Below are 27,223 nucleotides of genomic sequence, written 5' to 3'. Positions count from 1 at the left end.
TCCCATCCGAACAAACTCAAATAACCCAAAAGGTGTTGTAATAGCTGTTTTTGGAATATCGGACGGTTCTATTGGTATATGGTTAAAAGCTTTAACCAAATCGATTTTTGAAAAAATACTTTTATTTTGCAATCGCTGTGTGATGTCTTGAATGTGTGGAATGGGGTATCTGTCCGGTAATGTGACTGCGTTTAACCTACGGTAGTCGCCGCACGGTCTCCATTCACCGTTCTTCTTTTTTACTAGTTGTAATGGGCTGGCCCACGGACTATTTGAAGGTCGGCATATGCCCTGTTCTACTAAATAAGCAAATTCTTTTTTTGCGATCTCTAGTCGATCCGGAGGAAGGCGTCTTGGTTTAGCGAAGAGTGGTGGTCCTTTAGTGATGATATGATGTGTAACGTTATGTTTACAATCCATTGGGATCATGTTTGTTCTTAATACTTGCGGAAATTTTTTGAGTAACTTAATGTACGCTGAATCGTCTTTAAAAGCGAAGATGCCCGAGGATATCGTCTTTTTAACTTTTCCGGCGGTGGCTAAATTGGTATTTTCATCAATTAGGCGTTTACTTCTTAAGTCCACTAATAAGCCGAAGTAGTGGAGAAAGTCAGCACCTATAATTGGTTTACTGACTGCTGCGACAATAAATTTCCATTTAAAAACACGTCTTAAACCTAAATTTACAGCAATTAATTTGTCACCGTATGTTTTTATTATTGACCCGTTGGCTGCGAATAAAGTAGGGTTACCATCTTTTATTTTATTGCGTTTCTGCTTAGGATCTGCTGGCCAAACCGAAAAGTCCGCACCAGTATCAATTAAGTATTGAGTTTTTGTTATTTTATCAACAATAAATAGACGACGAGATTGAAACTCACTACCGTCGGTCGTCTCGACAGTAGATCGTTTATAGTTTTCCGACGTGTGCTGGTATTTACACGGTGGTTTGCATTTAGTAGCCTTATCTTTGAATCGGTAATGATAATAACATGTATCATATCGTGGTCGTGAATTGTCTCGGCGCATAGGTGATTTTGAGTGACGCCTATTGTAGCTACGAGAGTTGCTGTTGCTAAGTCGCTCTACTGCTTGTGCGAGTGCTGCGATCTGGTGTTCCAATTTTCTTATTGTCGTTGCATCGTCAGCTTGTTCATGTGACTGACGGTTTGTGACCTTGTCACTAATGTTGGCAATGGAAAAACCATCATTTCGGCTGTCCGATACTTCGATAATTTTATCTGCCATCGAAGCTAAGTTATCCAACTTGTCGTTGCTAGCTGAAATGATAGTTTTTACCTGATGTGGTAACCTTTGTATCCATAGTATTTTGAGTATTTCATCAGTTACTTTTCCATTAGCTAGTTGACGCATTTCTGAAAGAAAATGGGATGGTTTCCGATCACCGAGTTCGACTTCGGTCAGTAATTTTTTAAGCCGACATTGTTCAGATTCGGAAAATCTTTCGATGAGCCGGGTTTTTAATGCTTCGTACATTTTCGTTTCTGGTGGATTGAGTATTATGTCACTAACTTGAGCAAGAATTTCACTTTCCATAGAAGAAACAACGTGATGAAATTTACTTGCGTCAGCTGTAATTCTGGTTGTATAAAAAACGGATTCAATTTGTTTGAACCAAAGTTCTGGGTTGGTACGCCAGAAAGTTGGGATTTTAAACGCTCGCGTAGAATTCATATTGGGCTCGCCGTATTCGATATGGTCTCGGCCATCATTACCGGTCGCGTCGTCACGCACACTTACTATCGGATTTGTTGTTCATTTTAGAGGTCACCAATTTGTAGTGTTTTGGTGTTTATATTTATTACAAAATACTACAATTAAAATTTATAATAATTAATACTTTTTAATAATGAAAAATGATTTTATACATACATAAAAAAAGAGTACAAAATAAAAAGTGTCACTGGATTGACGAACAGCGCGAGAATAAAAAAAAATACACGGAGTGTTATCGTACTGCAGTACATCTAAGATAAAACATATAAACATATTTAAACGCATTCATTGTGACATGTTATTTAACATCTTTGTTAATCCCTACAATCTATTGCTTTCTCATTTTTCACTCAAATTTTTAATTCTAGATAATTGGGTTAATATACTTACTTCTTTCAGACAGCTAGCGTAAAGATCGTCGATAGTCAAATATTAAATTCGAAAATTTTTCTTGAAATTGCTCATTCGCACACACGAAAATTCTACAATGTGTCTTTTTTACATAAATAAATAAAGTCTCGACGCAAAATAATTATACATCAATATCGTTTGAAAATGTACCGATGACAACACGGGGTCGCGGCTAGATTTTAGAAATATAAACTTGACAAAATAATTTTGAATTCAGAGGTTCAAAAGTGATATCTCTTAGAAAACCAGTGCCTATTAATTTTAAATATCCCTATCTTGGGATATTATTCATCAGTGCTTTTAGTGATTTTCAGTTTATTGTATTAAAATGAACATAACATAATTACTATTTTAAGATAAGTTGCATAGTATACAATGAACAATTTCACACGTATGTATATACGTATATAATAGCTAGTGTAAATTTTATGACAGATAAATTAATTATTTGTATATGTAAGTTACAGATTATACATTTTTTATTTATAAATTGATTTCCAGAAAAATGTTAGATTCAATGCGAAGTTGACGTTGATTTAAATCACTGTATTTAATTTTGTTCCTGTTTTGTGTTTTAAAAATCGTCATTCTTTTTAAAAACCATATAGATGCTATAAAATTAGATAAATTAATTAATCTATAATTTGATTTAGTTTTGAATAGTGTAATTGTGTCATTGCTAAGTAAATTGACTATATAAATCGAAAATTGTATGTTAATTGGATTTAATGTCCAATAATTTCTGAGATATGAAGAATATTCTATTTTTTCATTTTTAAATACATTGTTCAGCTTTTAATTAATGTAAATTTAAAGAAAGTAGTTTTTTTGGAATATTATCGAAAATTGAATTTTTATTAAAATTAAAAGAACATCATAAGATGCCTTCTCTCAGTAATTTGGCAAATGAAATGAAATTTCAAACAAATTTGTTGAAAGTCAGACACTTGTCTTAAATATTACCTATAATTATTTCATTTTGATCCATATGTTATACAAATAGTTTGAGAGATTTGTATGTAATTATTATATCCACCGAAAATTACATGATAATCGTTTGAAGTAGATCATTATTTTTAGAGCTCAAGTAGTCTGAAAATCTTCCTTTTTAATCGAATTATACTTAAAATAAACCTTAAATTTCATTTAACTATCAATAGTCAAAAACCAATACGTCAAAATTAAGCATTTTTTCTGAAAATTATAATAGCTCAAAAAAAGAAATATAAAATTAAATCAATGATTAAAATGATTTATTAAAATTAAATATTTGATGATACTGTATGAACATGAGAATAATTGTGTTACTATATATTTATTAAATAAAATTATATAATATAATTTTTTCTCGGGATATTAGTACGAGGGTTTAATGAAAATATGTAAATTAAAGAAAAGCAAATGATGTTTGAAAATTTATTAATATAATAATAATTTGAAATAGAAATTATTCTAAAATGATAAATTAATTGTATATTTCTTTAATTTTAACATGTGTGAAAATTAAATGGCTTGATGCAACACTTTAAAAAATTATTTTTACTTATGAATAAATACATTGCATAAAAGAAACGTTTATAAGAATCAAAAATATACTTTTCTAAGTCATCTTTTCACGCTATTTTCAATTCTGCAATTAAACTTTTTTAATTTCTTTTATTTTATTACTAACTAGTATATAATGAGTATTTACATATAAAAAAATTATTAAAACAAAAAAAAATTGTTTTCAAATTATTACTGATTTTTATTTTTATTACGTTAAAAATATTTAGTGCAGAATGTCATTTTTAACAGGTTTTTTGGTCATTTAATGTTGATTTGTGTGAAAGTTTATAGTAAAAAAAAGTTATATGTGTTACCATAACTTTTAGCTAAACTTGCAAGTTTAAATTGACATCACTAAATAGTAAATTTTATGAGAATTAAAAAAATGGTATTGTTAAGATTACTACGCATTAGGAAATTTTATAATTACTAATTACAATACATTTTCATGAAAGCTCAATTTTTTTTGCATTTTTATAGTAACAGATTACTTAAATACTAATCATATTAATAATTTCTAATTAAATTTTGGTGTTTAAAAAGATTATTATATGAAATATTGAGACTAAATGAAATATTCAGAACTTGACTAATTTTAGATATACTTTCACTAAAAAAACAATCATTAAGTTGTTAAAAAAATTTAATAATCTGATTGTATTATAAAGTTTGATCATAATTGTAAAAATCCATTGTTAAATTCAGTTACAACAAAAAAATATATTTTTTAGAAATAATTTATATAACAACATATTACAAAAAGAATTGGAATATTATAGACTGGTGGTAATACACACAAATAGACTTCAAAATTCTAAGTTTAATAATTTTACAAAGTAAAAATATTTAATTTTGTAGTTAAAATCTATTAACGAAAATATATAATTAAAAAAAATTAGAATATAATTGTCTATATAATGTGAATGTAGGTTAAGTAAATTTAATTATAACATGTTAAAGTAGAATTTTTTTTTAACATTTAAGAATAATATCTTTAATTAAATACAAATTGTAATCATTTTACGTTACTTTGAAAAAAAAATAGGTCAAGTGAGTGCTAAGAAAATAAATGACCGCCACAAAAGAAACCACATAATAAAATAATATTACTATTGTGCGACGCGAAATACTCGGACGACCAATCGCCGGATGAAATCACGTCTCTAAAGGTTCCTTTAAATAAAATTAAAAAAATAACACATTTAATGGACTGTAATTTATTTACCGAATTAAATATGTATTCCAANTGCGACGCGAAATACTCGGACGACCAATCGCCGGATGAAATCACGTCTCTAAAGGTTCCTTTAAATAAAATTAAAAAAATAACGCATTTAATGGACTGTAATTTATTTACCGAATTAAATATGTATTCCAAATAATAACTACAATGAATTTTCTTATATCTATGGTTAGTACACTTATAGTTAGAATAATATCATGAACACAACACAAATATATTAACAAATTAATATTTAAACAAAAACAAATATGTATATATTCTGACCTTGCCTTGAACCAGAATGAATATTGTTGATGTATCAATTATTGTATTGAGCCCGACGCAATCGAAACACAGTGAAATGAACGATAAAAAACCATCAAAAGCAAGCCGTACAAAAAAACAACCGAATCCGTGACACTACACTTGAGTACTCTAGGCAGGCCGGTATGCAAATGACGCCTTCGCGACTACCGCCACACACTACCCCAACAAGTAAACCCATTGTGACAGGTCGTGCTATTGTTGAAGAGAATTAAAAACCGGCGCTCACCCACCAAACTGTTTCGTCACGACCGAAAAACTATGTATAAGATATTTATTCTGACGAGAAGAAATTACAATGAATATAATGGACTCCATTGATACTCATTGAAGTTATTGAAACTAAATAAGATGAATTTTTTTTTTAAAACTTAAAAATAATTAAAAAAAAAAAAAACAAAAAAAAATGAATTTTGACAGCTCGGGTTCAAATCTTGTATCCCAAGCATGAAAGACATTAATGTTACCAACACGGCAACATATGTTAACAACAAAAAATCTAAGCTAGTTAAAATTTTAAAGTTACTTTTTACGACTCAAAAGAAGCAAACAAATTTAAATAATTTCAACTTTATATTCTATATCGATTAAATTTGTATACTATTTATGAAAATTATTGTACTGCTCTTGTAAGACATTTTAAAATGAAATAAAATATAAAAGCGTGGAATTTTAACATCAAAATAGAATATATTTATACACGGTGACAATTTTCTACACGAAGACAAGTCCAGAGGTCGAATTTTTTTTCGAATTAAAGTATATTAAATAAGCTTTAATTAAAGATATATATAAAAGTTTCAGTATTTCCGGAACACTTTCAAAAATTAAGTTGAAAAAGTGTCATTTTGAATCCAACTCTGTGTCAGGTTAAGGATCAAATTTATAAAAAAAATATGCAAAATGATAGGTTAATAACTCATGAATCTATAAAAAAAAAAAATTAAGAACTGTAAAATATTAGTGATTTATAAATTTGTATTTTTTTTGAAATTTTCCCCTTTTACGGTGATTGAAGAAAATTTTTTTCAATTTTTGTGGGTAATGTTTTCGACTAGAAACGATTTGTGATCTTTTGACGTATTGTTTATGAAAATCGGTCTAGTGAGAGCAGAGATGAGTGGTAACATACACACACAAAAAAAAAATACACATCATAGTAAAATTAATGCCTTCTCAGATTCGCATCGAAACTAAAATGAAAAAACGAATAAAAAAATTAATAATTTTAGTCAGCTAAATAAAGTTTTGCGTTTTCTACCTAAGTATATGTCAATATTTTAATTTATAAATATGAAAAATGTGTCATATAATAGTTTATTATTTAGAATGTATATATTCAAGACAGAAATAATGTTAGTATTTTATAAAAATATGACACGTAATCAAATAATTAATGTAAATTTTTTACTTTTTTTTTCAATTTTTTTCCCAAAATTAATCGTGGATGCTTCTACAAGATCATACCAGATCAAGGAAAACGTAGAAATATTGAATAAATTCTTTGAAAACTCTGAATGGCAGAATTTTACAGACATTAAAAATGTTACATATTTAAAACAAGTATGTACGTCTGATGATTTTTACAAAACGCCCATGAATGAAAGAAATGGTAATAATCTTATTCGTGTTGCAACTTTGTTTCTTGCATGTACATATGGTAATGTTTTAAAAAAAATCTTCTACATCATTGAAAAATTTATTCAGCATTGTAAAGAATCTTTTGAGAAAAAATATGAAGACCCAGAAAACTCCAACCAAACCTATGGGTACCATTGTACTAACATTTTTTTGGACACTATTTACAATTTAGTTCCTTTGGTAAAGAAAATGATGGGCGCCATGGATGCTATTGAAAGCTTTCATTTTAACCCATGGTATAAAAACAAGCGTGTACATTATATATTAAGAAATACTTTTAATCGTTTAAAAGTAATACCAAAGAATTATAAAAAGTTGTTTATGTCACAAAATGATCCGTTATCCTATGAAAATATATTAATATACTGTAATCAGTTTTTTTCAGATAGAAAAAATGTTGTCGATTTAGACATAAAAATGTTTTGCGATGTAGTAGAAGAAAATATGAAATTAACATGGACTAATTTATTAGAAAAATATAACAATCTACTGAAAAATAAACAAGAGATATATTTGTATGATTTCCTGCATGATGAAATTAATGAAATCATTAAATCGTCTGTTGAAGAAAAGCATAAAAAATTAGGATTTATTTACGATCAGGAAACTAATCAGACGTCAATACCAAATCCTGAACAAGTACTTTTGAAAAAACGTAGAAACTTCCCAGATCGTAAAGTAGAATCCATACCACATTAATGACTAACTAGCTCTTATATAAAGAAGATCTCATATTTGTCATTTTTATCCTTCTATTATTTAAACAAGTTAAAAAATTTTAATTTAAGTATTATTATATTATATCTTATTAAATTATCCAAAAGAAGCAATGATTTTTCTTTTTTATTCCTTTCTGTCAATTTGTATTTATTCTCACAATATTTAATACATAAATTATTGAGAAATTAAAATTTTTTTGTGTATTATTTTGTTATTACTTATAATATTAGCATACAATATGATAAAAACAGGTTTTCCTTTTTTAGAATACTAGAGATCGCCACACTATTCTCTTCTGAGTTGCATTTTTTCATATTAAATTCAGTTCTTTCTGTAGTTTACAAGTAAACAAAACCTGGAACTCTGTTCAGGATAACCACTCTATGGGACTTAGTTTTATTTTCATATAATTTGAACTTAAAATATATATATATTTCAGTTCCACGTAGACAGCGCACCTGTAACTACATTCTTTTTCATTTTCTCTATTATAAGCTCTAATTGTCTTATGAAATAAATCGAAATTACATCATATTGAAGAATTTTTTTTCTTTTGACTTTACTTAGAGTGGAGTGCAATCATCCAAGACTCTTCATTTGATAACCATTATTATAAATTATTTAATTAGGTCAACATTCATATAAAAACAGCATTAAGATAAAAAGGTCAGAAAATCGGACTTCCGGCTTCACTTAATTGTATAGGTTTAGATAAGCACAACAATAAAAATGTCATATCGAACTAGTAATAAAAACTCAAAACCGCTACATCAACAACACATTAAAATCAGGTAATAAATAGTGATAACGAAAATGATTGGAAACAACAGAATAATTCAAAGAGACTTCATTCTAAAATTTCTCTCTCCCCTTCTTTACCTAATAGTCTTAAAAAACAAAGATTTTTATTACACCAAATATATACTCTCCTTTACATTCGTCAGATAACGAAGAAGAACCTAATAATATAATTACTGATAGACAAAACAGTGTTATTAATACGAATAATGTTGTTCCTCTTCCACCATCCATTAAAGGCATTCGTTCCTATATAGATATTACTAAAGAATTAAATGAGCATATTGGCTTTGAAAACTACACCTACAAATCACCCGAAGCTTATCATTGAATTATTTCATTCCTACAGATTGAAAACGCCGAATACCAAACATATCAAATGAAATCCGAAAAACCATTTAGAGTAGTTATACTAAATCTTCACCCAACAACTCTATGCGAATAAAAAAAAATTTAATTAGAAGATTTCAATTTATCGGCAATTTAAGTGGTTAATGTTGAAACGTTTCTACGTTTTTACTCTTTTAAGTTTGTTTTTTACTAACTTTTAATTTATCAATAATAGTAAAATACAACGCACATTGTTCAAATAATTAATTAATTTTGTTTTATTTTAAAAAAGACGAATATATACTAAACAGCTAACTGTCATATCATATCAGTCTTACTTTAGGAACTATTTAATTTAAGGTGAAAGTAGAAGTATAACCCTTTGTATCACGGTTGGTAACGCGTTGTTACGAACACCGTTGCAAATGATTAAGGGGACTTTTACAAGAAGACAGTTATATTGATCACGGTTGATAACACGGAGGTTATGATCACCGTTGAAGATGAACTGAATTATGTAAGTGGTGGGATCTAACCCTTTGGATCAAGGTTGGTAAAGCGTTGTTATGAGCACCATTGCAAAGGATTAAAAGGAATATTTAGGAAAAGCTAGTAATCTTGATCACGGTTGACAACGCGAAGGTAATGATCACCGTTGAAGATCGAACTAACTTTTTAAGTAAAGAATTTTAATATATAAAATTTTGATCACGGTTGGTAACGCGTTGTTACAAACACCGTTGAAAATTATATATATTAATTATTAAGATGTAAGGTAAGAAATAAAGAGACTTACTCGATGGAGCGGTAAAAGTACGAAAACTGGTCGACAAATAATATTGCAATCACTAGTATAACTTTAACACTGTTATTTACTAAATTAAAGATAGACTAATAGAAGAATTAATTAAGGTTAATGAACCTCACAAACGCCGCGAGATAGTAAAATTTCAAAAATGCTAGGAACCACTATTACTGTCATTATGCTCCAAGATGAGTCCGCTGCGGTCAAAACCATCACTCAAAGTTATGCACTAAATTAACTGATACGCAAACAACATGTACTCTGTGTCAAGACCATCATCTCGCTAACTATAGAGGATGCCAAATTCACAAACAACTTCAGCCAAATCGTTAATTTACATTTAAACAATCCCCTGAAAATGTAACCTAATTAAATCAACAATCCGACCCACTGAAATCAACTGATATACCCCTTGCTCCTAATAACCCACATAATTACTCATATGCTAAAAAATACATCTGGCCTCAAACCTAATACTCACCCCGTTTCTAATAATAAATTCAAAGATCTCTGTGCAACAATTAATAATTTCTTATCTTATTTTAAAGCCATAATAAATCCTTTAATAACTCTTCTTTCACCAGTACTTACACGTCTTATTGATAATATATAATGCTAAATAATCTTACATCTAATTCTATTATTATCCTTTTCTGGAATCCTAAGCCATATAAATGAACTAACTGCAGTACTGTATGAAAAAAGAGTGGGCATTGCTCTTATATCTGAATCCCGCCTTAGTATACGTTCACAGTTAAATATTCCTATTCATTTTGGCAACCGAATGTACAAAGAGGCAATAGAAATCGAAAAATGTCCAGAGAATTTCAACAGAGAAGACGGATGGAAAATAAGCAAAACTTGGTTACCCATCATACACGAGATAAAAAGAAAATCAATTAACAACACTGAAAACAGTTCAATACAAGAAAAAGTTACTATCAACGTAATGGAAAACTGTCGGTGCAGTTTTCCATTACAAAAGGAAGACCAAAATGCCAAGAATGTCAAAAACAACAACAATAATCAAAAACAAAGTCGTCAACAAAAACATTAGCTAAAACAAGATACCGTAAACAACATTAGTCATAAACAGATATGATAAACAACCGATACGGTAAACAACCAACGTATAATAACAGACTGATAACAAGATAAGCCACCAGTATAGTTTCAGCCACCGAGCAGTAACTACCGCTCCGAAGATGAACTCTGCAATGAGTCCGAAACGTCAGCAATCAACTGCAAACATGGATAAATCCTCAAGCTTCTCAAAAAAAAGCTCAATATTTTTTTGAATTTTATTGTAATAGATAACCTAAATAGAAATAATAGTAATCATTTCCTAGTAACTTTTAGTGATTAAAATTATTCTACAATTCAAATATGAATTGAATTAATTTTAATGATTTACTTTAACTAAAAAAACAAAAAAAAAAAAAGTTGTTAAAACGATCTAATCAATAGAGCGTATTATAAAATTTCATTATAGTTGTAAAATCTATTATTAATTCAGGAGAAACTAACATATTAGAATATTTTTAGAAATTATTTATATAGCAACATGTTAACAAAAAATTTGAAAAATTATAGTCTATTAGTAGCACACTAAAATAAAGTAAACAAATTATTAAATCACCAAGTAAAATGTTTTAATTTTATAATTGAAACCTATCATATCAAACTTGATTCGTCAATAAATAACATTATAAATGAATTATTTTAATTGTCTGTATGGAAAACATGGAATAAGTAACTGTGTACAACGTAAAATACTCGAACGACCAATCGCCGAGTGAAATCGCGTCTCTAAAAGATTCCTTTAAATTAAATAAAAAAGAATAACATAAAATAAAAAAATAACGTTTTTAGTGGACATTAATTTATTAACCCCCTTTATTTATCCAATATAATAACCACAATAATTTACCTTAAATCTATGGTTAGTATTTATAATTAAATCGTAATAAAATATAACAATATAAGTGTTATTAACAAAAACATAAAAAATATAATCTAGCTTCTACATATTAAGATGACGATTGTTTCAATGTGTCAATTAATACAGTCGATCCCGACGCAATCCACTATAAATTATATGCTTATAAGGTGAATTGAACACATAAACCATCTAAAAAGGAAATCCGAACAAACGACAACACAATCCGTGGGCAGGCCAATAACCGAGTGGCGCCTTCGCGACCACCGCACACACTACCCTAACAGTAAAACCAGTTGTGGCAGGCGCACTCTTGACGAGGAGAAGAAAACCGGCGCTCACGGCACCAACCTGCTTCGTCACAACCGAAAAACTGTTTAATTGATAAATTAGAGTTTTTTTTCAATTTATGAGGGTAATATTTTCAACTAGATACGAATTGTAATCATTTGACGTATTGTTGAAAAAGTAGGTCAAGTTAGAGCAGAAAGAATAAATAATAGTCACAAAAAAATACCTTCTCTAGCTTTGCATGGAAGCTAAAACCTAAAATATTGTAAAATAATTTTAAGATGAATAAGACATTTTTCTTGCGAGAAGCGCTTGCGAGGGATCCAATCACTGTGATGGGATCCTTGATCTTTATTGAATCTAAATGAGATAAAAATCAAAGGAGTTGAAAATTTACTAACACATAAAAATAATTAAGAACAAAATACAAATTAACCATTGGCATACACGAGTTGAAACCTTGTACCCCAAGCGCGTAAGACATAAGTTTTACCGACTCGGAACCTTCCATCGAATGAAAAAATGGCAATTTAAGCTAGTTCAAATTTTAAAGCTATTTTTCTCGACTTAAAAAAAACGAAAAAATAAGTTTAACTTTCTATGCAATATCAATTTAATTTATATGACATTTATGAAAATCAGTGTGCTCCTCTTGTAAGCTATTAAAAAAAAATAAATAAAATACAAAACCCAGAATTTTAACACAAAAATAGCATATTTTTAAATACGGTAGTAATTTATAAAGGGGTATAATTCAATCTAAAAACCATGAGTGTCAGATGAAAGAGGTATATAAAAATTAATAATATTGATCCATACATTTTTCAAAAAGTTATAGCAATTTAAATTCAAAAATATATAATATAAATAATCGAAATTTTTAACGGAAATAGTACAATTTTCTTTCACTTTGATGTCCGTTTTCACTATGAAAACAATTTCAGAGATCATAATTTTTTTTTCAAAATAAATTATATGAAATATTTATTAATTTAAGATGTGTATAAAAGTGTCAGGAACATTTCCAAAAGTTAAGTTGAAAAAATTAATTTTTTGTGAAAAAGTAGCGATTTTGAAACTCTTTCTTGTAGGCTAGTAAAGGGTCAAATTTTCACATAAATATAGCTAATGATAAGTAAATATCTAAGGTATCTATAAAAAAAAAAATTATATTGATACGGTCATTTTTATAAAAGTTATGGCAGTTTTAAGTAAAAAAATTGAAAGTATGTTGAAAATTAGCGAATTTTAAATTTGTAATTTTTTGGGGAATTTCCCCCGTTTACGGGGAAAGAGGAAATTTTTTTCAATTTTTGAGAGATATATCTTCGATTAGATACGATTTGTGATCTTTTTACGTATTGTTCATAATACGTATTGTTCCAACGAGAGCTAAGATTGAGCATTCACAGATACCAAAAAAAACCCATCACAGGGGGGTCGTGGCACAGTGGTGACGTGGCATAGTTGGGTCAAGTGTAATGATATCTGACAGTGATTAAAATTACTATCATTAAAAAATGCTTCGATGCAAATCTGTAGATAATGTTTAATTTTAAAAAATTGGTGGATTATTCCAAAAGCTACAAGATCTGCTATTTCCTTATTTATACCCCGATTAAGATAAAATATATCGAATGCTAAAGGGATATAAATATTATTTGTCATAAAAAAAATGTGTTGATCCATACATTTTTCAATAAGTTATAGCATTATAAAGTTAAAAATATAAAAAAGAATTTTTTTACAAAAATCGTATTTTTTTTATAAACTTTGATGTCTGTTTTCACCATGAAGATAAAATAAAGTCCGAATTTTTTTTTTACCATAATAAAGTATATTACATTAGCTTTAATTTAAGATATATATAAAAGTGTCAGACTTTCCCGAACACTTTCAAACGTGAAGTCGAAAAAGTTAATTTTTTGTAAAAACGATTTATTTAAAAATAAATAAGTAAAAAAAAAAAACACATCATTGTAAAACTAATACCCTCTCACCTGCCCATCTAATCTAAAAATATTTTTCTAATATTATTTTTACTTAAAATAATAAAAACTTTTTCGAAGTATTGAAAAAATACAAGTTAATAAGTTTAGTCTATTAATAAAATACACGTATAAATGTCGTGATATTATGTGTCATGATGTGCGTTGGAGGGAAACACGGTATTGTGTTATATATATATATATATATGAGAAATGTCTGACAAATGTTTAGTTTTCAGAAATTATATTTTTTAATATTAATATACGCATAAATAAAGTGAATCTTTTTAAGAAACAGAACACGTAATCAAAAAATGAAGGAAAACTTTTTAATTTTTTTTCTAATGTTATGCGTGAATGCTACAATGACATCAAACAATATTCAGGAATTTAAGAGAAAACAATCATACCAGATTAAGGAAAACGTAGAAATATTAGAGAACTTTTTTGAAAACCCTGAATGGCGGAATTTTAAAGACATTAATAAAGTTAATTATCTAACAAAAGAATATACTGTAAAAAATATTTTCGAAATTAAAATTATAAAAAAAAAAATGTATATTAATTTACGTTCTGCAACTTTGTTTCTTGCATGTACATATGGTAATATTTTGATAAAAATATTCTACATCATGAATTATTTTATTCGACATTGTAAAACATCTTTTGTTGGTAACAATAATGATTATGGATACTTTTGTACTGACATATTATTAGATACTATGTATAATTTAGTTCCAATGACAACAAAAATGAAAGGCGCCATGGACGCTATTGAAAGCTTTCATGTTTGCCCATGGTATAATAATAAATGCACACATTATATTTTTAGTAAAACTTTTAAATCTTTAATAGAAATACCAGAGAATTATAAGAAGTCATCAATTTCACAAAATGATTCGTCATCCAATCAAAATATATTAATATATACTAATCAGTTTTTTTCAGATAGAAATAATGAAGTCGAAGTAGACAGAAAGAGATTTTGTAATGTAATAGAAGAAAATTTGAAAACAACATTGGATAATTTATCAGAAAAATATAACAATCTACTAAAAAATAAACAAGAGATATATTTGTATGATTTCCTCCATAATGAGATTAATGAAATTATTAAATCTTCTATTGAAGAAAAATATAACAAATTAGGATTCGTTTACGATCAGGATACTAATCAGACGTTACTACCAAATCCGAAAAAAGTGAAGTTGACACCACATGAACGTTTTCCAGACCGTAAAGTAGAAACCCTACCGCAATAACAGCTATACTCGATTTCTATTAAAAGTTCATATTATCTCTAAAATATTTCTTCTATTTTATATCATTATTTTTTTTTAATATAAAATAATATATAAATGTACTAAACGATTTGTAAATAATAAAAGAATCACTTTGCCTACTAATATAGGACTAGCTATTTTAGATCAGTAAAACATATATAATATTATTAAAATAGATATATGATACACCGTATACCAGCCTTAGATTTTATTATAGTAAAGTTATTTTCTAAAATTGATTAAAATTATAATTAAATTTTATGATACAATCAGTTGAATAGATTTATTAACAACGTTTTGATTGGTTTTTTAGTGAAAGTAAACCTAAAATTGATCAAGTTCTGAATATTTCAAATGTAGAATCTTTTGAAACACAAAAAGTTACTTAGAAATGATTACGATGATATCTATTTAAGTGCTCTATTACGATAAAAATTCAAAAAAATGTATTTTTCTTGATAGATTTACTGTAAACAGTAATTATAACATTTCCTGCTGCATAGAAATCTTAACAATACCATTTTTTTAATTCTCATATAATTTTTAATAAATATTGTAAATTTCAAACTTGAAGTTGAGCTAAAAGTTATGGTAACATACAATTTTTTTTTACTATAAACTCTTACAAAAATCAATATTAAATGACCAAAAAAAAGGTTAAAAATGACATTTTGCGGTAATTATTTTTAACATATTAAAAATCAAAATCAGTAATCATTTGAAAACAAATTTTTTTTTGTTTTAATAATTTTTTATATGTAAATACTCATTATTTACTAGTTAGAAATAAAATAAAATCAATGAAAAAAGTCCAATTGCAGAATTGCAAAAATAGCGCGTAAAGTTGAAAAAAAATAGTATATTTTTACATTTGACGAATGTTTCTTGTAATAAAATATATTTACTCATAAGTAACAAACAGTTTTTACTGAAAAATATTACAATAAGCCCTTTTTATTTTTATACATGTTAAAAGTAAAGAAATATACAACTATTTTATAATTTTTTATTATTTCTTCATGAAAATTACTATATTAAATTTTTAAATATATATTTCATATTAATTTTAATTACTATAATTAGTATTTATTCATATATTATACTTTTAAATCAAATATCTACTAATCTTGATATATTAAGGGAGTTGATGTTACTTTTGTAATTATGATTCAATTTCTTAGAATTAAGTATTATCTACAGATATGTATCAAAGCATTTTTTATGATAGTGATTTTAATCAATGTCAGATATCATATATACTTGTCCCAACTACGTCCATACAATGCTGCGACCCCAATTCTATAGGTTTTTTTTGATTATTTGGAAACGTACATTTTGTAATAAGTTTAATTACATTATAATTAAACAAAGGTAATTTAACTTCCCATTAAAAAAAATTTGCACTTTAATAATCTAGATTAATTAATGAACATTTTATTTTTATATGTAAATTATAGCATCTATTTTAACACTAATAAATACAAAGAAATTATTTCTATTTTTATTATAATGATTCATTATAATACAAAAATAATTAAAACAAAAAAAAATATTGTTAAAAAATATTATTTCAAAGTAACTTTTGGTGTATAAAAAGATTCTATAATTGTGTATACAAACTATTTGTGTATCCTAGTACCAGTCTATAATATTCCAAATTTTTTGTGACACAATGCTATATAAATTATTTCTAAGAAAAATGATTTTTAGTTTCACTTGAATTTAACAAAAAAATTTTACAATTGGGTCAATCCATACCAAAACATCTAGAGTGGTTGTACGAACACACATTTAAATTTTCTGGTTTTATTATTTATGCTATATTTAGTTTAAAACAATTATTAGCTTCGATGCGAAGCTGAGTGGGTATTGGTTTTACTAAGATGTGTTTTTTTTTTTGTCTGTTACCACTTTTTCTCAGCTCTCACCGAACCGATAGCTTTCAATGATACGTCAAAAGATCACAAATTGTATCTAGTTGAAGACGTTACCCTCGAAAATTGAAAAAAATTCCCTCGTTCCCCGTAAATGGGGGAAACCTCCAAAAAAATTACGAATTTAAAAATCGCTAATTTTCGAAATTTTTTCAATTTTTTTTACTTAAAAGTGCCATAACTTTTTCAAAAATAAACATATCAATATAATTCTTTTTTATATATGCTTAATGTCTTTACCTATTATTTGGTATATTTTTTTTGTACATTTGACACTTAACCTGCCCACAGGAGGGGATTTAAAATGATTACTTTTTCACAAAAAATTAACTTTTTCAACTTAACTTTTGAAAATGTTCCGGAAGGTCTGACACTTTTATATATATCTTAAATTAAAGCTAATGTAATGTTCTTTATTATGCAAAAAAAAAATTTTATTTTATCTTCACAGTGAAAATGGCTACCAAATGTTATTTTTGTTTGAAAATTTTCGATTTTGTATTTTACATTTTTAACTTTATTATGCTATAACTTTTTGAAAAATGTATGGATCATTACAAATTTTTCATGAGGAGTAGTATTTATATACCTCTTTAATTAGACATACTTTTTTTTTAAATCAAACCATTTCCCTTAATACAGGGGGGATTCAAAACATAAAAATGCATATAGAAAGTAGAACTTTTTCAACGTAACTTTTGAAAGTGTTCCGGAAGGTCTGACACTTTTATATATATCTTAATTAAAGCTAATGTAATATACTGTATTATGGTAAAAAAAAAATTTCGGACTTTATTTTATCTTCATGGTGAAAACAGACATTAAACTTAATAAAAAAAATACGATTTTTGTAAAAAAATTCTTTTTTATATTTTTAACTTTATAATGCTATAACTTCTCGAAAGATGTATGGATCAATATAATTCTTTTTTTTGTAGATGCATGATGTCTTTACCTATCATTTGGTATATTTTTTTTATAAATCTGACTTTTTACCTGCCTACAGGGGGGGATTCAAAATGACAACTTTTTCACAAAAAATTAACTTTTTCAACTTAAATTTTGAAAGTGTTCCGGAAAGTCTGACACTTTTATATATATCTTAAATTAAAGCTAATGTAATTTACTTTATTATGCGAAAAAAAAATTTCGGACTTTATTTTATCTTCATGGTGAAAATGGCTACCGAATGTTATTATTGTGTGAAAATTCTCGATTTTATTTTTTACATTTTTAACTTTATAATGCTATGACATATTTGTCGTATCATTGAAAGAAATCGGTTCGGTGAGATCTGAGAAAGTCTGGTAACAGACACAAAAAAAATGCATCATAGTAAAATTAAATTCTCTAATTCGCATCAAAGCTAAAACACAATAATTGTGTATAAATTATTTATACATTGCGCACAAACGTATATTTATTTTTTAAGAATTTACATTCAATTTTGTCAAGTATTATAAATTAGATTTCAAACTATTTTTCATATATTTTATGCGTAAGAATGTTTTACGAAAAAATATTTGTTGATATATGATTGTTTTAAATAATCTCGGACAACTTAAGTATTAATTTTTTTTTATTTATAACGTAATAATGGTATTTATATTACTTTATTGGCTAATATGTNAAAAACCCAGCACAGGGGGGTCGCGGCACAGTGGTGACGTGGTATAGATGGATCAAGTATAATGATATCTGACAGTGATTAAAATCACTATAAAAAAAAAACGCTTCGATGCAAATCTTTAGATACTGTTTTATTTTAAAAAATTGGTGGACTATTCCAAAAGCTATCTGCTAGTTCATTATTAATATCCTAATTAAGATAAAGTATGTAGAATGAAAAAGGGATTATTAAAAAATATTATTTCTCATAAAAAAATAATGTTGATCCATACACTTTTCAATATGTCATAGCAATATAAAGTTAAAAATGTAAAAAATAAAATCGAGAATTTTCACACAATAATAACATTTNATAAAATCGAGAATTTTCACACAAAAATAGCATTCGATAGCCATTTTCACCATGAAGACAAGTCCAGAGGTCAAATTTTTTTTTTTCAAATTAAAGTATATTACATTAGCTTTAATTTAAGATATATATAAAAGTGTCAGACGTTCCGGAACATTTTCAAAAGTTAAGTTGAAAAAGTTAATTTTTTGTGAAAAAGTTGTCTTTTTAAATCCCCCCCTGTGNATATAATATATAAAGTTATTTTAGGTTTAATGCGATCCGACAGTCATTAAAATCATAGTTTTTTCATTTTAATCCTGTCTTTTGTTATAAAATCACGTCTTTCTTTTTGAAAACCATAAAGATACTTTAAAATTAGATAAATTAAATAAGTTATAATTTGATTTAGTTTTGTATAGTGTAGATATTTGACTATTTTTATTGAAAGCTATGTTAATTGGATTTAATGTACAATATCTTCTAGATATATAAAAAAAGTTAATTTTTTCATCTTTAAGTGCATTATATAGCTTTAATTTAGTGTAGGATTAAAGAAAGTAGAAACAATTTGTGATCTTTTGACGTATCATTGAAAGATATCGGTTCGGTGAAAGCTGAGAAAATGTGGTAACAGACAAAAAAAAATAAAAACACAAAATAGTAAAACAATAATATTTTAGCTTCGCATCGAACCTAAAATATTCATTCAAACTCTAGTCTAAGAGAGCAATAGTTATTTTTTTTTTTTTTATTTCAACAAAATGATAATTGTATTAAAAGTTATAAAGATTGTCAGTTTCATATTAATGTTTTTAAGTTAATATTATTATATATATTTTATAAGTTTTATTGATATAGTCTATTGATTATCATGCGTTACCTTAAGTAAATAATTGTATACACCATAAAAAAGATAATTTTTTTTACCTAATGAAACTGAAAATATGATTTTTAGAAAAAGAGGATTTACGACTATTATTCTCTAAGCTATTATATTTAATTAACTAATTAACTTAAAAAAAAAATTCAGAATTTATGCTCATTAGTTATTTTTTAACTTAGATAATGAAATAATATATTTTTTTTTGAAGTGGAATTAATATTGTGTTATATTTTAACATATTATATTAACCACGTGTTAAGCATTCTAAAAAATTACATAGGCTATTATATGATACAAAATTTATACTACTATTGGTTGGAGAAGTTCCAATTTTAATTTCTAAAAATAATTTGAGGACTGTTTGCATGATAACCATTCATTCATCGTCTCATGTGTAAATTGTATGAAAGTGATTTAACGAGTTATCAGTGGCAATGCATAAATCATTTTTAAATGAACATACTAAATTTAGAGACAGCTTAAACACTGAGGATTTGGATAAATTTTCAAACTTTTTCAATGATAAAGATAAGATTAAATATATCTATGAACGTCTATATAATGAAAGCATAAAAATTGATATAGATGAATCACAACAATCTCGGGCTATTGGAAAAAATGGTACTAAAGTGTTGGAAATTAAAAAAACAGGCACTAAGTATTTTCAAAAATCAGATAATATTCAAGCATTACATTGGTACAGCATAGCGATTTTATATTGTCCTCAAGTTACTAATGGTAAGCTAATACATGAAGTGTTTCTAAGAATTATTTATTTGAAGATATTAAAATTTAAGTCTATAATCGTCAATATTTTAACCATGTAATTAATTAATTTTTCTATATTATCTCGTACTTAAAAGATAACATATTTCTTCATATTTTAATCCATAAAGTCTAAATATATATGCAGCTACAACTTCAACTTTCAATGAACTATTGAAAATAGAATTCCTACTTCTGAAGAAAGATTTTTTTTTATACGTTGTTTTAAAGTGCTTCCAGACTTTGTAATTGGCAGTTCTCAAATAAAATTTGTAAATTCATATAAATTCAGACTCTTACTTTTAACTTGTATTATAGATTGGCTGAAACAATTATCAATTCTCTATGCCAACCGGTCAGCGTGTCTTTACCATTTGAAATTCTATGATCTAGCAATTGCAGATATCCAGAGGGCATTTGAACATGAATATCCAAATGAGCTCCGATATAAAGTCTATGAAAGGTTAGAAAGTAGGGATGAAACTTAGGATATAATAGAGAGGGCATTTAACTTAGGATTAGTATGACAGTTAAAAATAAATTTCTTGCCCGATAGGAACAGTAACTTATAGTTAATGAATAATAATATATAGTTGAATTATTTAAAAAATAATAATAATAGTGAAACAATTTAGGAAAGCTAAATGTCTGTTAGCTACTAATCGTTTGAAATCTGCACTTGAATCATTTAAAGCGACTTTACAGACATTAGATGATTCGAATCTATCTCTAGAAAAGAGGCGAAAATGGCAGCTGGATGTTCAAATTATGGTTGCGATGCTCTCCCAAGATAAAAATGCTAAAAAAGGTATGTTATGTCATAAGTGTACATTTATTATTTAAAGGGGCGAGCAAAGTAAATTTATTTGGGGATTAACGGCTAAGTCTTAATCATACATTTAATGAACAATTTGTCTATGATATACATAATTTTTTTCTTGCATCTACTCGCATGTATAATATTTATAACATTTTATTGAGGCTACACAAACATACAGTGAAGAAAAATTAGCGGATTTTACAAACATATAATTCATAAAAAATGTAGCCTCGTTAATACTCTTAAATTAAGATGATTTTAAGAACTTATTTTACATTTAAAATCAGCGACCATTTGTAACGTCACAAATTTAAAGGTCTATAATTTTTGTAGTTGTATGTTTATCTATATTTTTAACATATTTTTCGGTACAATAGTATCAATAGCTCATTATTTCTGCCACTAACTACTAAAACTAACACAAGATGAGACAAGCAGGGAGAATAAATACAATTAAAATCAAACCGTATGTTAATTTAAATTTCCTTATTAAACTTAACTTTTTTTGTAATGTGAGAGTATCTAAATAACTCTCATGTATTTTATTTCATTCAATAATCTAAACAAGGGAAACGATATGTTTTACAAACCAACTATATACAACTTCAATTATCTTAGCTGTGGTTAATAAACCACAAGGGGTTATAATTATTTGTATTTAATTACATAACTTATGTAAAAATATATTGAAACGAAACTTATAATTCCCAGAGTAAATTATTTCACGACATTATACTTTTAACGTTAAGTTAATTATCTTAACATAAATGACGGATCGGAGGGTTTTACTTGACAATCGTATAATATTAATTCCAAACAGTAATTTTATTATACATATATATATACAAACTAATAAATATTCAATATATCAATATATTAACATTAGAATAATAATCGTAAAAAACAAACAAAACAAAACATCACTCAGCCATCAGCCGTCCATAGTGTAATTAACGTTGAATTGACTGCCAAACGCTTCCCAATTAATTATTCCTTTTACGTATGGAATGTCAACCTCCGCTGCTTTATTTCAGTTGTGCACTCGCGTAATAGCATGTAACGGGTAATATAGACTGTTGGTTGTCGCCTAAACAGGTCAATACCAACCAAAAAACAATAGAATAAAATTAAAAAACGCCAGCTCACTGGCCACGAGTCATCAGACCCAAAAGATGCGGTATAACTTCAACCGCGTACACAGACGTAGTGACAGCAAGGTACCGGTAGTGCCGGACACGACTGTTGTCATTACATTGAGAGGGGTAATGCCAATCCGAGCTATGTGGAACTTGACCGGCTACACACATAACTTTTGAACAACTTACAATAAAACTGTGAGTCTCGCAAAAAAGACATATAAAAAAATATTCCAAGACATTAATTTTATCAAATTTTGAGTTCCGTACTGTTGCAGTATAAATGACGAAATGTTTAGATATTAAAGATGAAATCATATGATAATACATTAAATATCTTGAATATTATACTTGACTAATATTTTGATTAAACCTCATATTTTTCAAGGTCATGTTAACTTCGTAAAATATCATGCATTCCTAGTCAAAACATTAATAAGTCTATGACATATGAATTCATAATAATATGAAATATAATAAACAAAAAGAAAATTTTTCCTGTACATTTTAATANTTTGTTTTGTATTCGACTGCTGATGAAAATCATTGATGACCGTTATCATGATCTCATTACCACAATTTTTTAAATAACTTGGTTACATAAAAGGAACGAAGAGTGGAACGAGTTCTTATTTTGGAGGAACTGGATCTGGAACAAGTTCCTTCTTAATATAAAGAACTAGGATCTGGAACGAGTTCATATTTTAGAAAATGAACGGGGAACGGAACGAGTTCCATTTAAAAAGGAACTATCCCAACACTGCAAAATATATTATATATATGCGCATATTCATGTGTATGTGACACTGGTTGTTTCTATTAATAAATAATACAGTATTTATAAATACAGATAACATAATATTTATTAAGCCTTTTATTATCATAGATGTTGAGCTAAAAAATAATAAGGATAGTCATAAGTTATATGGAGCTCCAAATGATTTGTACCCAGCAGCAACAAATGCAATGAAAATAGAATATAACTCATTAGAAGGAAGGCATGCTAGAGCTTCCAGAAATATCCCTGTAGGTAAAGTGATTCTTATTGAAAAGGCCTATGCTTCTGTTTTACTTCAAAAGTATGGCCATTCACATTGTACCAATTGTTTTAATAAGTAAGTGTTTATAGCACAATATTTGTACAGTACTAATTTCCTAACTTTCATTTTGAATTTTTTTAAAAGGATGATTTAGTTTTTTGTTGTCTAGTACAGTACTAGTAAGTTTGATAAGTACGCATTTTAAAATTGCTGGATTTTTCAGGTTAATCGCACCACTTCCTTGCCCTGGTTGTAGTAATGTAGCGTTTTGTGATGAATCATGTAAGGAAGTTGCTATGAAATCATATCATGCTTTTGAATGTTTAATGATGCCAACATTATTTTCACATGAAATATCAATTTCTTGTTTAATTGCTCTTCGAATCATAACTCAAAAACCATTAAAATACTTTACTAGCATTGAATTTTATTTAAATAAACTGCAGGTAATTGGAAGTGTGAAAATTCAAAATTAATAAAGTAATTTTTACAAATGTATAATTTTACAGGAATCTAAATTACCAAGTATAAAATATGAACCCAATGATTATATTAATCTGTATAGTTTGGTCACTCATCGTGAGTCAAGATCTATTCATGATATATTACATAGAGCTCACCTCGCAACATATTTTTTGTGGAATTTGAAAAAGACAAATTACTTTCCAAAACATGATAATGAAAATGAATTTTTAACTGACGATGAAGCTTTCATAGGAAGTTTAATTCTTCACCATCTTGAACTTCTTCAATTTAACGCTTTCGAAGTTTCAGAAATACAAGATTCTAGTGGAAATGATCAACATTCAATTTTTATCGGCGGCTCTGTTTATCCAACACTTGCATTACTCAATCATTCTTGTAACCCATGCGTCGTTAGGTATGTATTAAATTTTTAAATGGTGTGTGATAAATCACATACTACTTCATTTTTATCAAAATAAGTGAAGTATAAAATACTACGTATATTGCTTTCATTTTTATAGGTATCACAAAGGTACTAGTGTCATTGTACAGACTATTCGTGAATTAGACGTTGATGATCCTATAACGGAAAATTATGGACCAATGTTTGCATTCCACACTAAAGATGAACGACAGAATACACTTAAAAAACGGTGATACAAATTAAACAAAAATTGATATATTTCATACGAAATTAAATTTTCATACTTAATACTAAAACATCGTATATATATAATACGTTTTTTTTAAGTTATACTTATTTAATTATGAAAAAAATTGATATCTTCATAAAGTAATTACTATTTTCGTAGAAAATAAAAATATATATTTTAATTGTAAATCAGAGTTAAATTAGATTATATAGTTACATAAGTAAATTAAATAGGTATTGGTTTGAATGTCATTGTATAGCGTGTTCTCAAGATTGGCCATTGTATAATGAAATGGAAATGAGCAGATCACTCAGAATTAAATGCTCAAATTGTAAAAATGCAATCACTATTTCTTCGGAATCTATGGATTTTACTGCCAAATGTAATATATGTTTTAAATCCACCAATTTATTTGAAGATTTAAAAGTTCTACAGGTATATATATATTTTATTTTGAAGTTCAACAAACGCTAGACTAAAAACAACAATAAAACATTGACAGAAATAAGATGACATTTTTATTGTTGATTATTCATACTTCATTATTCATTTTTAAGTACTTAAAAAAATAAAATTTCATTTAAGAAAATAAATCAATTTTTCCAATAAACAAATCGTTTCTTTTTATTTTATATTAAACATTTTATTGGCTGTATATTTAAAATTTTTGTTTTTTTAATAAAAAAAAATATATAATGTAAAATTTTTATCATTTCAGAAAACTGAAAGTTTATTTAGTGAAGCAAAAATTTGTATGGGTAATGGAGATTATCTAAAGGCTTTACCAATATTGTCATCTCTCTTGACATTATTTCACAAGCACCTAGTACAACCATTTAAGGATTATCATTTATGTCAAGAAGCTGTAAAAAAATGTATACTAGCATTAGGAAATAAGCAAAAAAGAATAATTAAATAGTGTATAGTTGTCAGTATTTTATTAGTTTATTTTTAAGATAATTCATAAATATAATTAATACAATTCATATAAAGCCTAGAAATTATAGTCATTATAAAAAATATATGTGCAAAAAAAAATTATAAATCTATTAACATGTAATATCAATAAAAGTCTATATAAATAAATCATAAATTTTAGTCTTTTGTACCATTTTTCTAAATAGTTCTTTACATTTATTCTTACAATTAAAACTTGTCAAAACAAAAATTGTTAAAGCTAAGTTTTTCTCAAAAAACACCATTATCTCAGTGTAGAGATAATACTTTTTAAGTATGTCAATGTTTATAGAAGAAAGGCTAGCAACATGATTTTGCTGGTTCAGCTTCAATATAGTTATTAAAGTCTATGTTTGCTGAATGATGGGAATACCCACTTTTAATACCATCCCAACCTTCTTCCATTTGATATTCTCCACTTTTTATTCTATGATAAATCTGGAAATAATATATACAGTGTAATAAATAATAGAACATTGAATAGAATCAAACAAACAATGAACTTTAGATGGAAATATATCTACGAGATGATCAATTAAAAATAAGACACTCATTTTCATGGAAACTTTTGAAAATTCTTAATTTTCAAAAGAAAATATTGATTAAAAAATTTTTACTTTTTTCAAATAGGTATGATAGATAAAAAATATCGTTCTTATATTTTTTATTAAATTAAACATTTTTTTGCTATTGTGTTTAACTAAACTAAGTTTAGTGATTTTTCACAAATTTATTATTGATAATTTGATATATGTAGTCATTATTTATTCTGTGACATAAACAGGTTTTTTTTTGACAATTTATTTGTTATATCTATTACTAATGATAGTAAAAATAAAAATGATAATATATAGGTCATTGAAACAGATTATTGATGCTTCTGGTATTAAAGTTAAAGTATTTCATACTTATAGAGATTGAAAAAACATTATTGAACTACATAATATTGTAGAATTTTTTGAATCAAACAATATTTTCCTTTATAAAGATTGAAAATATTTAATAGTATCTGAGAAAATGAGTGTCTTATCTTAAATTGATCACTCTATATAGCAGTGGTTGGCAACCTTTTTAGATTCCCGGGCCACATTCATAAATTAAAAAGAGTTTAAAACTTTAAAATAATAGAACATAAAAATTACAGTTTTTAATAATATAATTATAATATAAAAGTATGGAAGTTACAACTGCTTAATAGGCTTAATGGGATTTTTGTTGTTGGATATTGTTTATTATTTTTTCAATTTCCACATTAAAATTACTTGTGCCGGTTCTAAGTATATGGTGGAGATGGTCATCAGTTAAGCGTGAACGGTATGGATTTTAAATATTTTTCATATGAGAAAAGGCCTGTTCACACACGTAAGAGGATCCAAACATACTGAAGTATTTTGCAGCTATATTTTTAATTTTTGAAAATGATTCAGGAAGTTCAGCGAAAAAAAGTAAAAGCGATGCTTTGAATGAGTCTTTTAAGATATTTTGTGGCTGTAAATCTATTATTAGCTTCGATGCGAAGCTGAGAAGGTATTGGTTTTACTATGATGTGTTTTTTTTTTTTTTTTTTTTTTTT

At 26.8% G+C, this 27,223-nt stretch overlaps 2 protein-coding genes across 2 annotated transcripts in view; one reads left to right on the top strand and one right to left on the bottom strand.

The window, feature by feature from the left end:
* Positions 1-20,184: 20,184 nt before the first annotated feature.
* LOC126894360 (SET and MYND domain-containing protein 4-like) lies at positions 20,185-25,874 on the top strand. The gene is made up of 9 exons (XM_050665311.1): positions 20,185-20,552; positions 20,898-21,042; positions 21,215-21,387; positions 23,422-23,650; positions 23,799-24,021; positions 24,085-24,455; positions 24,562-24,693; positions 24,927-25,128; positions 25,412-25,874. Exons 1-9 carry the CDS (start codon positions 20,249-20,251, stop codon positions 25,610-25,612), a joined length of 1,980 nt encoding a protein of 659 aa, XP_050521268.1. The 5' UTR covers positions 20,185-20,248; the 3' UTR covers positions 25,613-25,874.
* LOC126894382 (ras-related protein Rab-39B) overlaps positions 25,617-27,223 on the bottom strand; it is a gene marked incomplete in the record, with an annotated part of 6,166 nt that continues 4,559 nt past the window's right edge. The window contains 1 exon segment of the mRNA XM_050665354.1: positions 25,617-26,088. Within this exon segment, the coding sequence (XP_050521311.1) occupies positions 25,951-26,088 (138 nt within the window).

This window comes from Daktulosphaira vitifoliae, unplaced genomic scaffold (assembly GCF_025091365.1).
Source record: "Daktulosphaira vitifoliae isolate Bord-2020 unplaced genomic scaffold, ASM2509136v1 Scaffold_1, whole genome shotgun sequence".
Taxonomy (NCBI): Eukaryota; Metazoa; Arthropoda; class Insecta; order Hemiptera; family Phylloxeridae; genus Daktulosphaira; species Daktulosphaira vitifoliae.
This window is presented reverse-complemented; position numbering and strand designations above follow the sequence as displayed.

What these genes read in the sequence shown, in the direction of transcription:
- LOC126894360 (XM_050665311.1), top strand. Translation starts at nt 20,249, where the DNA reads ATGCATAAATCATTTTTAAATGAACATACTAAATTTAGAGACAGCTTA. An exon ending in AGATAAAAATGCTAAAAAAG is followed by an intron (nt 21,388 to 23,421) that starts GTATGTTATGTC and finishes TTATTATCATAG; the next exon opens with ATGTTGAGCTAAAAAATAAT. An exon ending in AAGATTTAAAAGTTCTACAG is followed by an intron (nt 25,129 to 25,411) that starts GTATATATATAT and finishes TTATCATTTCAG; the next exon opens with AAAACTGAAAGTTTATTTAG.